The 13,031-nt window shown below is 39.4% G+C and overlaps 1 protein-coding gene across 2 annotated transcripts in view; it reads left to right on the top strand.

The window, feature by feature from the left end:
- Positions 1–13,031, top strand: part of dennd4c (DENN/MADD domain containing 4C) — a 45,806-nt gene that overhangs the window by 5,420 nt on the left and 27,355 nt on the right. For both annotated transcript variants that reach the window (XM_041778970.1, XM_041778968.1), the window contains exon 2: positions 12,200–12,510. In XM_041778970.1, the coding sequence (XP_041634904.1) occupies positions 12,212–12,510 (299 nt within the window). In that variant the 5' untranslated portion in view covers positions 12,200–12,211. The remainder of the gene's footprint in view (positions 1–12,199; positions 12,511–13,031) is intronic.

Raw genomic sequence — 13,031 nt, 5'->3', positions numbered from 1 at the left:
GTTTTTTAATGGCTTTGCTCTGCTCCTAAATAAAATGTGTTTTATCATATAACTTGCTTTGAAAAGAAAAATCTAGAGAATGCAATTCACTGTTGATGTTGGTGCTTTGCTCAGGCCTTGCTGAGCAAGAGAGACGCTGTTAGCATTTGGATATGATATTGTCAGGCTGTAGCACATTCTTATCTGAAGTCAAAACGCACGCAGACTGGGAATGCTCCACCTCAAACGCACTGTGAAGAGCAAATATTGAGCAGTTGAAGACATTTCCAGCCTTTATAAAACCCATCTGGTTATATTTTAGTCAACAATAAAAAGAAAACTTCTTTTCTTTCTCTTGTAAATTGAAAGCTGATGTAGCTCACAACACAGTTAGGATTAATTAGTGGGGGGAGCTATTTATAGACCACATTTAACAGCCAAGTATGCACGCACCCACTGAAGTTCACAGCATTTGAATTCAGTCAAAAAACTGGTGTTAATTTGAGCTCATCTCCACCTCAATCCCCCACTCTGACCCAGAGGAGAAAGCACACTCTCTCTGTGGTTGTTGTCTAGTAAAACAGAGGTTTTGTCACCTCATTGGCACTTTCCACTCGGTCTAGCCCGCACCGTCGACAGCCCACTGTGATGACAGGTGGCAGGGACGGCCACTTTGCTCTCCAGATCCGCCAAAGCCTGCAGCTACAGAGTGGCACTTGAGGTAGACACGTCTGAGCTGCTGTCACAGAAGAAACAAATTAACCCTTTCCATGATGGATTTTTGATTTTACATGTTGTTTTTTCAGGGACATTGAAGGACTCTTGGCTGATTTTGAGTGCACTTTCAAAGCTCTGCTGCATAATAACTGAGTTATTTTACTTGCACAGAAGCTAACACGTACGTTACCTAATGCCAGCTACTTTCTAGAACTTTTCCTGCATTTGCATCATCGCTTTTTGTTCTCATCTGGAGCATCAAATAGTGCAGAACATGACATTTGTGTATGTCACTCTCAGCTGCTATTTCCGACGCCCCGTGTGTGGACGTGCATGGCAGAGCTCCTGCTGAAATAATTGAGCACTGTCTGTTGTCCAGCATTACACACAAACCGCTAGACTTGTGCATGTGCACGCACACATGCAGGCAGGCTCTTTCACCCCTGGGGAACGAGCCTCCAGGCTCTTTTGTGTGAACGGGATGAGATCATTGTGGGGCAGAACATGGGGGGGATGGAGGAAGGGGTTCGACTGTGTGTGCTCAAATAGAGAAATCTCTTTCTGCGCCTCTTTTTTGTCTTTTTCTCCTCATTTTTCGGTCTATATTCTGTGAATTTGGATCAAATTAAACAGGTTTTAAAGTAGGACCTCCCAGGTTTTATTAATGACAGCTAGAGCTCCCCTCCTCCCTCAGAGGTTGTTGGGCTGCAACCTTTTGGCACATTTGCAAGCAAGTTCAGACCAGTGCCCCCTTCAAGGAGGAAGATTTTCCAGTCCACTGAATCAAGGGGCCTCGAGGAATAACCCAACCAGGATTTTAGAGCATCAAGAACACATTTAAATCAGATCCCCATCTAGTAACGGTTTTAACTTATAGAAACTTCATCAAACATTTTCAGACTTCAATCCCCACAGTTTTCTGTCTGCACTGTGAAATCCAGAGCAAATTGCTCCCTCTCTAGTCGATCTGTGGGTTTCCACTCTACTCTGCTCGAGATAGACGCCGAGTCCCTTTAGCTTCCAGCACGTGTCAGTCCACACAGGTTGGATCGACCCGAACAGAAAGGAGAAAACACGGAGTATCCAGTCAACTTCAAAATACAACACAATGCACAGACCCCTGATTGTTATCTCATCACGGCATCATTACATCACAACCAGTGGCAGTTGCCACAAGTCATCAGTCTGTCAGGGGGTCACAGAGGTAATATGTCGCAATAGACGAAATTGTGATTTAAACCACCATGTAGTCAGTTTCAGTAACTGTTCGCCGTTGAGTGTGTCTGTTGTGCCCTTTAAAGCTGAACTGAAAAACCTGTTCTGAATCCTGGACTTACATTCTGTTTCATTTGTTGTTTGAACAGTTGTCTGTTTTGTTGTGGCTTTCAGGCCCTTTGTTCACAGCTTATAGCATTGTCACTTAGTTAAGCTGTATGTTATTTTCTGAATGAGTTATGTCTAAGACATGTAGTCATTGCCGCTAAATGCTTTGCAATAGTGAAAGAAGGCTTTGCACAACTTGAAATGATTATTTCTGTTACAGGAAGATAAATCAAACTGAGTTCGTGCGTGTGTACCATTCAATTTTTGTTTCTGTTTGACTCCGTTACAGCTCTTTAAAGAAGTGAGGGGAATTTGTTTGGCTTGCTTACATTTAGAGTGTTATAGTTTCAGTTACAAGGGGACAATGTTGATAAAATCATTTCTCTTTATTAGGAAAAAACACTTAACAGCTGATTTTGTTTAAACTAGGCGTGGTAATTGCGGGATACGTGTGATACAGAACATCATATGTGGCCAGCGGTAATGCCAAAAGCGGTAATATCAAAATACAGCTATACTGTGATTATTGATGCATTGCAAGACAATCACTAAACAGTACAGAATGATGTCTGATTAACTAAAGGTTGAATTGTTATTTTTCCAAAGTAAAGTCAGCAAAATGAATCCAAGACACACAGAGTTAAACGTATGTAAGAAAACAAGGTAAAGATCCAGTATCCCCATGTTGTAAAACTGCTATTTTTTTAGGAAAATTGGCCTGCAGTGTCCAAACATATGATGAAATATCAGAATCAGCTTGATTAACCACTTGTCAGTTACAAACATAGCGCTAGAATTTATGCCTTGGCTTAATAAAAATCTCTATTAGTTGACAAATGTTTACTTAACATGTTGTCAAACTCGCTCACTGTAGTCTGAGCTGATCCTTTGCAAACTACTGTGTAAACTACATAAAAACTGAAAATGCAGACTTCTCTGTGTCCACATCAAGGCCAGAGCTTGAAGCACTCATAGCTACCCGAAGCTAAAAGCTGGTCTCAGAGTCACCAGTCAGTTTACGTGTCCTCTGCAGCCTCAGAGTATTTTGGTCATGACTCGTAGTGACTCTAGTCCCGCAGACAAAGAGCGTGACACTCGATCATCGGGGCCCAGGAGTAACAGAGGAACAGGTTTTTTTACCCGGGGAGGGAGGGCTAGAGCACAACCTTCAGAGGCCACAGCTCAGGTTTCAGCGCTTGACTTAATACAGCGGAAATTTAATGGACCTGTTTTACCTGCCAGTCATTTTTTTGACCCAGGAGCTGCACTATTTTTGCCTTGAGGCTTGAAAGATCCTACATATTTTTCCTCCATGCATGCTGTCACAAGTGCAAAACAAGAAAGACTGAAAATCCTTCAAGTGCTGCTCCCCTCTGTTTACAATAGCTTTAAAGCTTTTAGCCCAATCTACTGTCAACACCAGCGCCGTTTATGGCTGCTGCCATGTTTTATTTGCTCAACAAGCATAAAACTAGACAATAAAAAGACTTTTCTTCCATTTCACATGTCAGACAGTGGACTTTATTTGGCTGACTACAGAGAGCATGTCAGCTATACTAAATGTACCCTTGAAAGACTCTGAGATCAATTTCGCTCTGCTAGAGTAACACTAGTCGCAGCTCAGGGTCGCCCAGCTTGGCATTGTTTGGGCCTGGTTGCCATGGCAGCAGCGATGTTTGTCTATCATAGGGCGTCACAAAGAGAAATTTGTATGCTCGTGGTGGGGAACTGTTACAGTGTTCGCTTCACAAATTATTGTAATCAGCCTGGCAGGGAAATATTCTGACTCATTCCAGTACCCGTGCTGTGTGATAGTTTGTTTAAATGTTGCTGGTATCAAAAATAACACTCAGTAGTTACTGCGGTATTAAAATCATATGATTATTTTTAGATTTGAACAAAAGATGATGACATCAGTGACATAAAACTTCTATTCAGTGTTGTCACATTGTGCACCAAAAGGGAACTTGTGTTTAGGGAATATATTTTAGGTTATTTGTCTGAACACAATGCTGTGTGGTGGTTTTGTTTGACTAAATTTACAGATGACTCACACTACACACTACTTATTTCTGTGATGCATGGTCATACAATGAAGAAGTAACCTTGTTTTATTTTAATATAATCTGGATTTTTTTTTTATAAAGGGCTACAGAAATCAGTAGTGTTAGTATTGAACACCTGTCTGCTTCGTGGCTGAATTGTTGTTGTTCATAAATGCTTCCACTTTCTAATATCACTTACAGTCAATTGGGGGGGGGGGGGGGGGGCATGGAAGTCAATGAAATTATGGTCCATTGTAAAGCTGTGATAACCGTATTTTATTTTTAACTTGAATAATAATCACTCTTATAAAAGCAACAAAAATGAAGTATTGTTGCTGTAGTACAGTATATCCATATAAAAATGTAAACCGCTTTTCTTTTTTGCTAATGTTAACAATGGTCATTGGCAACTTGACGAAAAATATTTGGAAAGTAATGTCAGACTTAATAGCTAAGCCAAATGTCAGGATGCCAGAGAATAAAGTACAAGTACAAAATATCAAAATAACTGGGGAAAAGGCAAAAATTGGTTAAAGATTTAAAGAAAGGGCCAAGAAAGGAAAAAATGGGACCAAACATGGGAGGGATCATGGGGAAAAGCGGTTAAAAGTGGCAAAAATGGGTTAGGAGAAGCAACAAGGGGCAAAAAATGTTGAAAAGCGGTTTAAAAAAGAGGCTTAAAAAAGTGAAAAGCTGTTAAAAACGGCTACAATGGGATAAAAGTGGAAAAATGTGGAAAATAGTTGGAAAAAACATGGCAGAAACAGTGATGAAAAGCGGTTAAACAGTGGCTGGAATGAGCCATTTCAACATCAGAACTAGAGCTGGGCAATTAATTGAAAAATAATTGAAACCGACATTTAAAGCCTCTAACCCACATAAACCTGCCTTGGCAATTATTTCAATTTTTTCCCCCTTGTCTTGGAAAAATGGGACTTTTTACGAAAAACGTTTTCATTTCAGCTGATGTGTGTTTTGATTTCAGATGTTTCAATAAATAACCATAAATTGTGAATCTGTGCATTTTCCTTTCAGTTGTTTGTTTTAAGATTCTACAAATATCTACAGAAGAAACAGAGTCGAGGTTGGGAGTGAAATAATTGTTCATTAATCGTAATCGAGGTAAAAAAGTTCAGTTAAGTGAGATTTTGATTTTTGCCATAATTGCCCAGCCCAAATCAGAACCCAAAAACAGCTCAACACTTTTCAGCTCCAAAATTAAATGACTGTTAGCCAGAATGCTAGCACCAATGTTACCGATCCAAGACACATGCACTGATATATCAATAAATCACAACTGGGGAGGGCCGATTCACTGGGTTAGTCAGGGACATGCTGACATGTTGACTGTGGAGAAGCCAGCAGGGATGAAATTTCATGAACTTTCTTATTGCAAAGGTGGCATCCGTCACAGTACCATGTTTGATGTCACTGAGCTCTTCAGAACAACTTGTTTTGTATCAGAAATGTTTGTAAATGGAAACCGCATGGGTAGGTGCTTGACTTTATGCACCTGAATCCAAATACTTCTGTCCATGCTGTAAAATAACTACAATCTGATGACATTAGAGTCACATCCACATCCTTTAACTTCTTTTCACAGCTGTCCAGCATTATGCAGCTTTCTTTTTTCAGAATCCTGCCGTCATGTAACTCCCGTTCAGATTACCCTCCTTAATGTCATAACTCTTGCTCTAGGGAGTCATGAAGTCCTGGCACAATGAGTCAAACTTGCAGGGATATCTGGTAATCATGTCATGTTATTTAAAATCATCAACCCCCACAATTTAATAATTATATCACATGAATAAGCGCCACAACATGGATATTGCTGTATGATATTTTGACTCACTCTTAATCCATATTGAACCTTTTTATCGCCAAACAGTGTTCTTTAAATAAATAAGAAGTCACTATCAAATTCTGGTACTTCCAGTAAACGTTGCGTTTCATGTTCTTGTTGATTTACTGACATGGTAAACAGTCAGACTGCATTCACAGGCCAATCAGGACTTTACAGATCTGCCTGGTGCCCAGAATAATGTTTGTTTTGCTTTTTCCTTTTTTCTTTAACATTTTATGTTCCCAGCGGTGACACTTTTTGTGCTAATTTGTGCCTGTTGTCGGGAAGCTGTATGACTCACAGCCTTCATGTTTGTGCACCAAAGTTAGTATTTCTGAGCTCTTTTGTTGCAGAGTATTTGTAGCAGAACTCCACGGCAGAGTCAGTCAAAACAGAACTGTTAAATTGGATAAAATCTAAAATATTCTGCACCTACATGTAGTCATTACCTGGTGAACTCATATAGGAAATGATCTTTATTATCATGAAAAAGGCATTTATTTTAGAGACGTTAGCACCAACAGCACATGAATCACTTGGAGTTATTTTAAAATGAAATATTTAAAAAAAGCTTGTACTAAAACAGTCTTTTAACTTGTAAAAAAAGCTGCAGAAATGGAGAAAACCCCTCACATATGTATCATCTAAAGTCATAAATTTATCTTATTGCCCTTTTCGTCTGCCTCTTTGAAATGTCACTTCTTCCTTCAGGCAGGCTTTGACTTAAAACTAGTGTGAACTCACTTAATTCCTCTTAGTCCTTTTAAAGCAGCTATAACTAATATTTTTATATTAACAGTGGATGAAATGGCTGTGTGTAATGTGAAAGGGATTACACAGAGAATGATCAGATGACTTAGCTTTTCCCTCATAGCTATACAGAGTTTCATAGCTCCTTTTTTCAGGTTATTGTTATGTTGCTCTGCTTCAGTTCAGACTGACGGTGTTGTTTTTGGCTTTAGCAGAAAGATTTTTTTCCATGAATGCCTCAATAACTCGCCTGATTCCTTACATTCAGCAAAAAGTCTAATATAAATGAAAAACTGGAGTATGAATATTCATCCTGAATTTGTAAACAAGCAACTATTTGCTAGATTAATGCGGTTCAATGAGCTGCTGTTGTTAGCTTTTATGGCACAGGTCCTGCATGTATGGGCCACAGGCAGGTCATGCGTGTGAGGGAGGTCATCACAGGCTGTTGTTTTGAGGTAAAAGCAAAACATGACCACGTGTCTGTAGTAAGAGAAGCTGGGATTCCCCTGCAGTTACTTTAACAAAGACTGAAGCTTAAGCTGGGGTTTTTTAGCTTCTCTGTTTATGCTAAGGGACAGTATCCCCTGCATGGATTGTTTACATCTAAACACTCACTTTAAAGCTCCAGTGAGAAGCTTTAAGCTGGTTACTGCTGGAGCAATATCCATATTTCAACAGGAGCTCTGCCGTTTTTGAAATGATTAGCTAAACAGGGTCTTTTTGACCATTTCCATGGATCCATCTGCAGGTTTAACAATCAGAGTGCATTTAACGGCCAACAATTGGTGAGAACACATTTAATAATGTAGTTTTTAATCTTTATAACAGCCTTATGCTTTTAAATAGTTGGAGCAATGAGACATAACCATGGATACAGACAGACAAACATGCCATAAAGCTGCTTTATGGCTCTACTTTGCTGTTGTGCATCATTATAAAGAAAGTGCTCATTTCTAAAGGACTGGGACAGAAATTAGTCACTGAGTTATGAAAAGCCACATCTGGGATCATTTTGCTTTTAAATAAAGACTTGAATTTCAGTGACATAAATCAGAATGTCCTACTTTTGAGGGAAATAATGAAACAGTGGGATTTCATGGCGCTAGTCTTTTATAAACTATGAAATATATCGATGTAAAATAAAGAGATGAAGCCCATAACATTAGTTGAATCACTGAGGAAAGTGTAGGCGTGACCTGCTAATCCCCCTTCCTTCATTGATGCTCTTTTATTCCCAATTCTGTCTGTGGAAACTCAAAGTCATTCATTCCCTGCTCGGATAGAATGACATATAACTGTGTTATTGTTTTTGCAGCCTGAGGCTTGTGTTGATCCAGTGACACTGTGCCCTTTAGTTTGAGCATTTTCCTGACATTGTTTTAAAGAGGAATGAAAAAATGCGGCCATTTTCTTGGCAGGTATCCAGCTACATTCTTCAAAGGTACCTGTGAGGAGAACGGGGCTGGCAGTATACTTGAATCAGCTTTGGCTTATTCACAAAGGCAAAATGCCAGGTTTAACTAAAAAAAATGTAAGATTTAATTTAATGAGATGTGAGTGACTATGCCAGTGCTTAGACTGGATCATGCAAGGTAGGGCTGCCAAATTCCATCTAAACTAATAGCAATAGTAAGATAAGTTACTGCCATGACTGCTGATAAAATGAGAGCATTTGTATGTTGTGTAGCCTAACATTGGAGTAGTGGGTGAATTTAGGAGCCGCTGTTTTGTCATATTCCACCAACTGTTTGGGGCCAATGTGGGTCAGTATGCCGTTAAAGAAATGTTTGTCCCAGACTAGCCCTGGCAGCAGGTTAGTAGCAAGATATACACAGTAAATTTTGCAGTGTTAAGGTAACATTTAAAGAGTTGAATATGACACTGTATTCGAGAGTATTTGGTCCCGACCAGAATTGGTGCAAAATTAACTCTTTCTCTAGTGTTCAAATTTTAGAGTTTAATTTTAGAGAAACAGGACATAGATGGCCTAGTGCACTGATCATCAATTGGCGGCCCGGGGGCCATATCAGGCCCCCCAAAGCTTCCTGTCTGGCCCCCAGATGATCATTAGATTCAGAGAAGGAGGAAAAGAAGATGTTGTGGTTTTAAGAGTATCCTTTGGCTTTAAATGTCTGCAGCTGTTAAATCCATCCCACAAACAGTTAATGCAGAAATAGTTTTAGAATACCTTAATATTTGATCTGTTTTTGCTGAAATTTAATTAGGTATTTAAAAAAGGGTTAAGGTTGGCAGAAGTGCTGCAAAAATGACCAGATAAAATGAAGAAAAGAGATTAGAGAGTAGCAAAATAGGTGATAAGTGGTGAAAAGGGACAAAAATTGACAGAAAAGTGGTGAAAAGAGGTTAAAATGTGGCAAGAAATGGTAAAAGAGAAATACAAATGACAAAAAATAGTGCAAAAAAACATAATGAAAAGGGGTTAAAAAGTGGCTAAAAATAGAATAAAAGTGGCAAAATGGATAATAGAGTGGCACAAAGGGGATAAAACATGCAAGAAATTTGGTTTCAAAAGGGATTAAAATCTTGCAAAAATTTGGTTAAAGAGGCAAAAATAGGTTAAAAGTGTCAAAAATGAGTTAATACTAGTACTAAATCACAATTGTGAAGAGCCCGTTCTCTGGGATTTTCAAGGGGGTTCAACTAATTCTGTTGTCAGGCTTCTTGTGGCCTGCTGCATTATAGGTAATAGGGATAAATCTCACTGGTAATTCCTAAAAATGTCCTGCATTTTGAAAGAAAATACAAATACTACTACAATAATATTTCAATCAAACCCCAAATATTGATTTTGTTTTTTGTGTATTTGAAAGTCCGGCCCCCAGAGTTTCTGTCAGGACTAAATCTGGCCCTTGTGCAAATGTTCTTGATGACCCCTGGCCTAGTGGTTAGGTTGCGCCCCATGTACCCCGACTGCCTGGGTTCAAGACCAGCCTGTGGCTTTTTCTCCACTCTGTCATCCCTGTTAATTTCCAACACTCATTTTTTCTGACACATTGAGTTCCTTTAACACAAAATTTCCATGTTGATTTCACTGGAGGTGTTAATTTGTTGTTTTTAGCATATTAGTAAATAAAGCATTACAATGCACCTCCAGTAGTTCCTTAATTTTACCTCACATATGAGGATAAAGTACATACACCCATCCACTCAAAAGCATGGTGCAGAGAGACATGCACATTATATGGTGCCAGCAATTGTTGTTGGTCTTTCCACTACCATCAAAAAGCATTCAAAAGTGTTTAACATCAAAAGCTACAACAATTCCCTGGAAACATGAGCAAATAGTACAATATACAACATCAAAGTACATCTAATGCCTGGTAAGCACTGTGTACAGTGTACACTGTTTTTTTATTTATTTTTTATTTTTTATAAATATGATGCAGATTATGCTGCAGTATTTGTGACATGAAGTTTAAGGTTTACCACGGCAAAACTTCTAATCTCTCTTTCATACTGAACCCTCAATTTGAACACCGGGATTTGCCCGTTTATCATGAGGATTTCAACCATGGAAATATACTAGATAAAGGGAGACGTTTCTTAGCGCACTCATCTAACAGACAGTGGATTTAGGCATGGTACAGACTACCTAGTGTGAGTGCATCCTAAAAGTTGCTCTCCATCTCTCCGACTTGGCACAGCTGATGCCGTATATGCTCTCTGTCAGGATGGTTGGATTCAGAGTGATTTTGAAGGAGTGACAGAGCTACAGGCTCATACTCACTGCTTATTTTGCATTGCAGAATGAAACAATGCCACATGTTTTTCAGTAAATATAAATAGAGCGTAATGGACCCAGTGTGCACAGTTTGGGTGTGTGACGTTTTATCCCATTAAGGCTTGGTTATGCTTCTATGTAGACGGGCGCATGATTGATTGATGAGTGAAGAGCAGACTCTGCTCTTATCAGGGAAAGATGACGTCTTTGTTTTGTTGGAAAAAGAACTGCATGAGGAAAAAAGATGTGCAGTACATCTAGTTCATGGTAGAAGTAGTTTGTTTACTTTCATTTGTAATACTTTAATTGGTAAATATTTTATACCTTTATTTATTTAGTAAGTTATTTTGACTCCATACTCAATTGTTCATTTGTTATAAACTTATTCCCCCTCCATTGGACCCTAACACACATTTTACCAAGAGGGGAAATTAGAGGAATAGGGGCCAGTGGGGTTGGGTTTTAATTCATGCAATATAAAGAAAAACCACTGGGTAGTTAATGTAGTTTAGGTTTTCTGTGTTGGAGTAATTTGTAAAAACACTTGTGATGTTACATTACAAATGGTGTTTGATGTTATTTTGATATATTTGATATTTTATAGTGTTCTAATATTGGGAAATAAACATCTAAAATTCAGAAATTTTGAGGTTATATAACCTTCATTATTGCATATTATTCATACTCAAAAGTACAGAAAATGGTTACCGGTTCAAATGTGAAAGGTACCCATCCCTAATTATTGATATGTATGTTAAGTCCAGAAGTACAATGCACAGTATTATCTCAGTCTTGAAGCTCAGAGCTGTCTCTGTATGTAAAAAGAGGCTTTTTCCCTCCTGCTATTGCTGACTCACCACTGGAAAAACTGAACTTCCTGTAGAAGTTCGAACAGCTCTTTGTGGATGTTTTTGCTTCAAGTGTCCCTCTTTTCTTAGAATAAAAAAGTCAAGTGCTCTTCTTTGGTACAGCGCTCTGACTTTTGCAATGCATCAGAGCATTTTTATACTATACAGTAGCTTCAAAAAGACCTATCTATGCATGTAAACATGTGACAAGGGTTGTCTTCCTATTGGTTTCAGCTATGCTCTTGTTACATAATATTCAAGCATGTCTTCACTGCATTAAAACACTCCATAGTTGCATTGAGTCACTGACAGCTAAGTTTGGTGTCATGACTCAGATACACTAAAAAAAGGGAACCTTAAATCTTACAAAACTCAATAAAAACATTTCCAAAGAGAAGTATTTGCAGCTCGAACAATGTATCTGTATTTTGCGAGCGTTTCTTAACTGTTTCAAAGACTTCTGTGTCTGTTTGAGTTACGCTCTCGCTGGCATTTCTGAGCATTCCTCCAGGCCCCGGCTGCTCTCCCTTGGCTCTGTGTAGCCATCAGAGCTTTAACTCTTCTCACATAGTTGGAGCAGCGCAGTGATATACAATGACAAGAGTGTTTGTGCGTGTCAACAAATCCAGTCCCTTTACGTGTACTCCGTATGTTTCCCAGTTTGTGGTGCTGCTCTCCTAAAGGGTCCTTTATTGCCTTGGCCACAGTATTACTTAGCATTCCGTGTTACTTGTATGTGTAATCCATCTCACTGTCTTGAGGTAATCTGGAAGAGCTTTGCTTTCTCTAACATGCACCGTTCTTGCTGGCTGAGGGCATTATCTGTTGCAAGTGATTTCATTTAGAGCTAGAGCAGTCTTCTACAACAGTGGTATGAAACTAAGACTAACATGAAGTCCTTTATCTATAGAGCACCTTTCTAAACGAATCTCTACTTTCTTACTTCCAGGTACGTCCAGCCATGATTGAGGACAAGGGTCACCGTGTAACCGACTACTTTGTGGTTGCCGGGCTGACAGACAAGTCCAAGCCCCTGGAGCAGGACCTGTCAGAGGCAAAGTCCGGCGGGCCCAAAGCACCCATCACAGACTTGGCCGTCATTAACAAGTCAGCAGGAGAAACTGTGCCCGAGGGTTTTACGTGCATCGACAGCACATACAGCGGCCAGCCCGCCAACCTTAATCACGGCAGTCTTAAGAGCCCAGAGCTGTTTCTGTGCTACAAGAGGAGCCGAGGGAAGCCTCCACTCATTGATATCGGGTGAGTCAGCAGTTTGTGTATGTCACAGTTGGTAATCAGGAATGTTTGTAGGCTTGCACCATCGAGGGACTCATTACAAGTGTACTGTGAGGAAATATTTGATACCAAACTCCTTATTTGGGAACAAAATTATCATCGCTTTTGGAGTAAAGATTGATATGAATCTTGAGGCAAACAAGACAGCAGAAGTTTGTAGACCAAAGGGTGGGGCGCTTCAAAGAAACAGACTATTTTTAGTCAGTGGCAAAAAACAGACAGAATATTCCATGTGACAAAAAACTCTTAAATGTCAAAGTGAAAGCAGATTTCTACAAAGCATGAATATTCTCCTCTTTTAAAGGGCTGACCTAATTCAACAAGGGCCAGCCAGTTGGTGCTAGAACACTCACAATTAGTGAAATGGGAATCATTTGAGTGCAGTGAATGAGTCTCAGGTTATTGTAGTATAGAGGCACCTGTGTCTGGAAGGTCCAGTCACTGGTTAATCAGTATTCCTAGCTACCATTACACCTTGAAGACAA

Source organism: Cheilinus undulatus, linkage group 22, assembly GCF_018320785.1.
Source record: "Cheilinus undulatus linkage group 22, ASM1832078v1, whole genome shotgun sequence".
NCBI lineage: Eukaryota > Metazoa > Chordata > Actinopteri > Labriformes > Labridae > Cheilinus > Cheilinus undulatus.
Note: the sequence above shows the minus strand (reverse complement) of the source record. Positions and strands in the feature narration are given on the sequence as shown.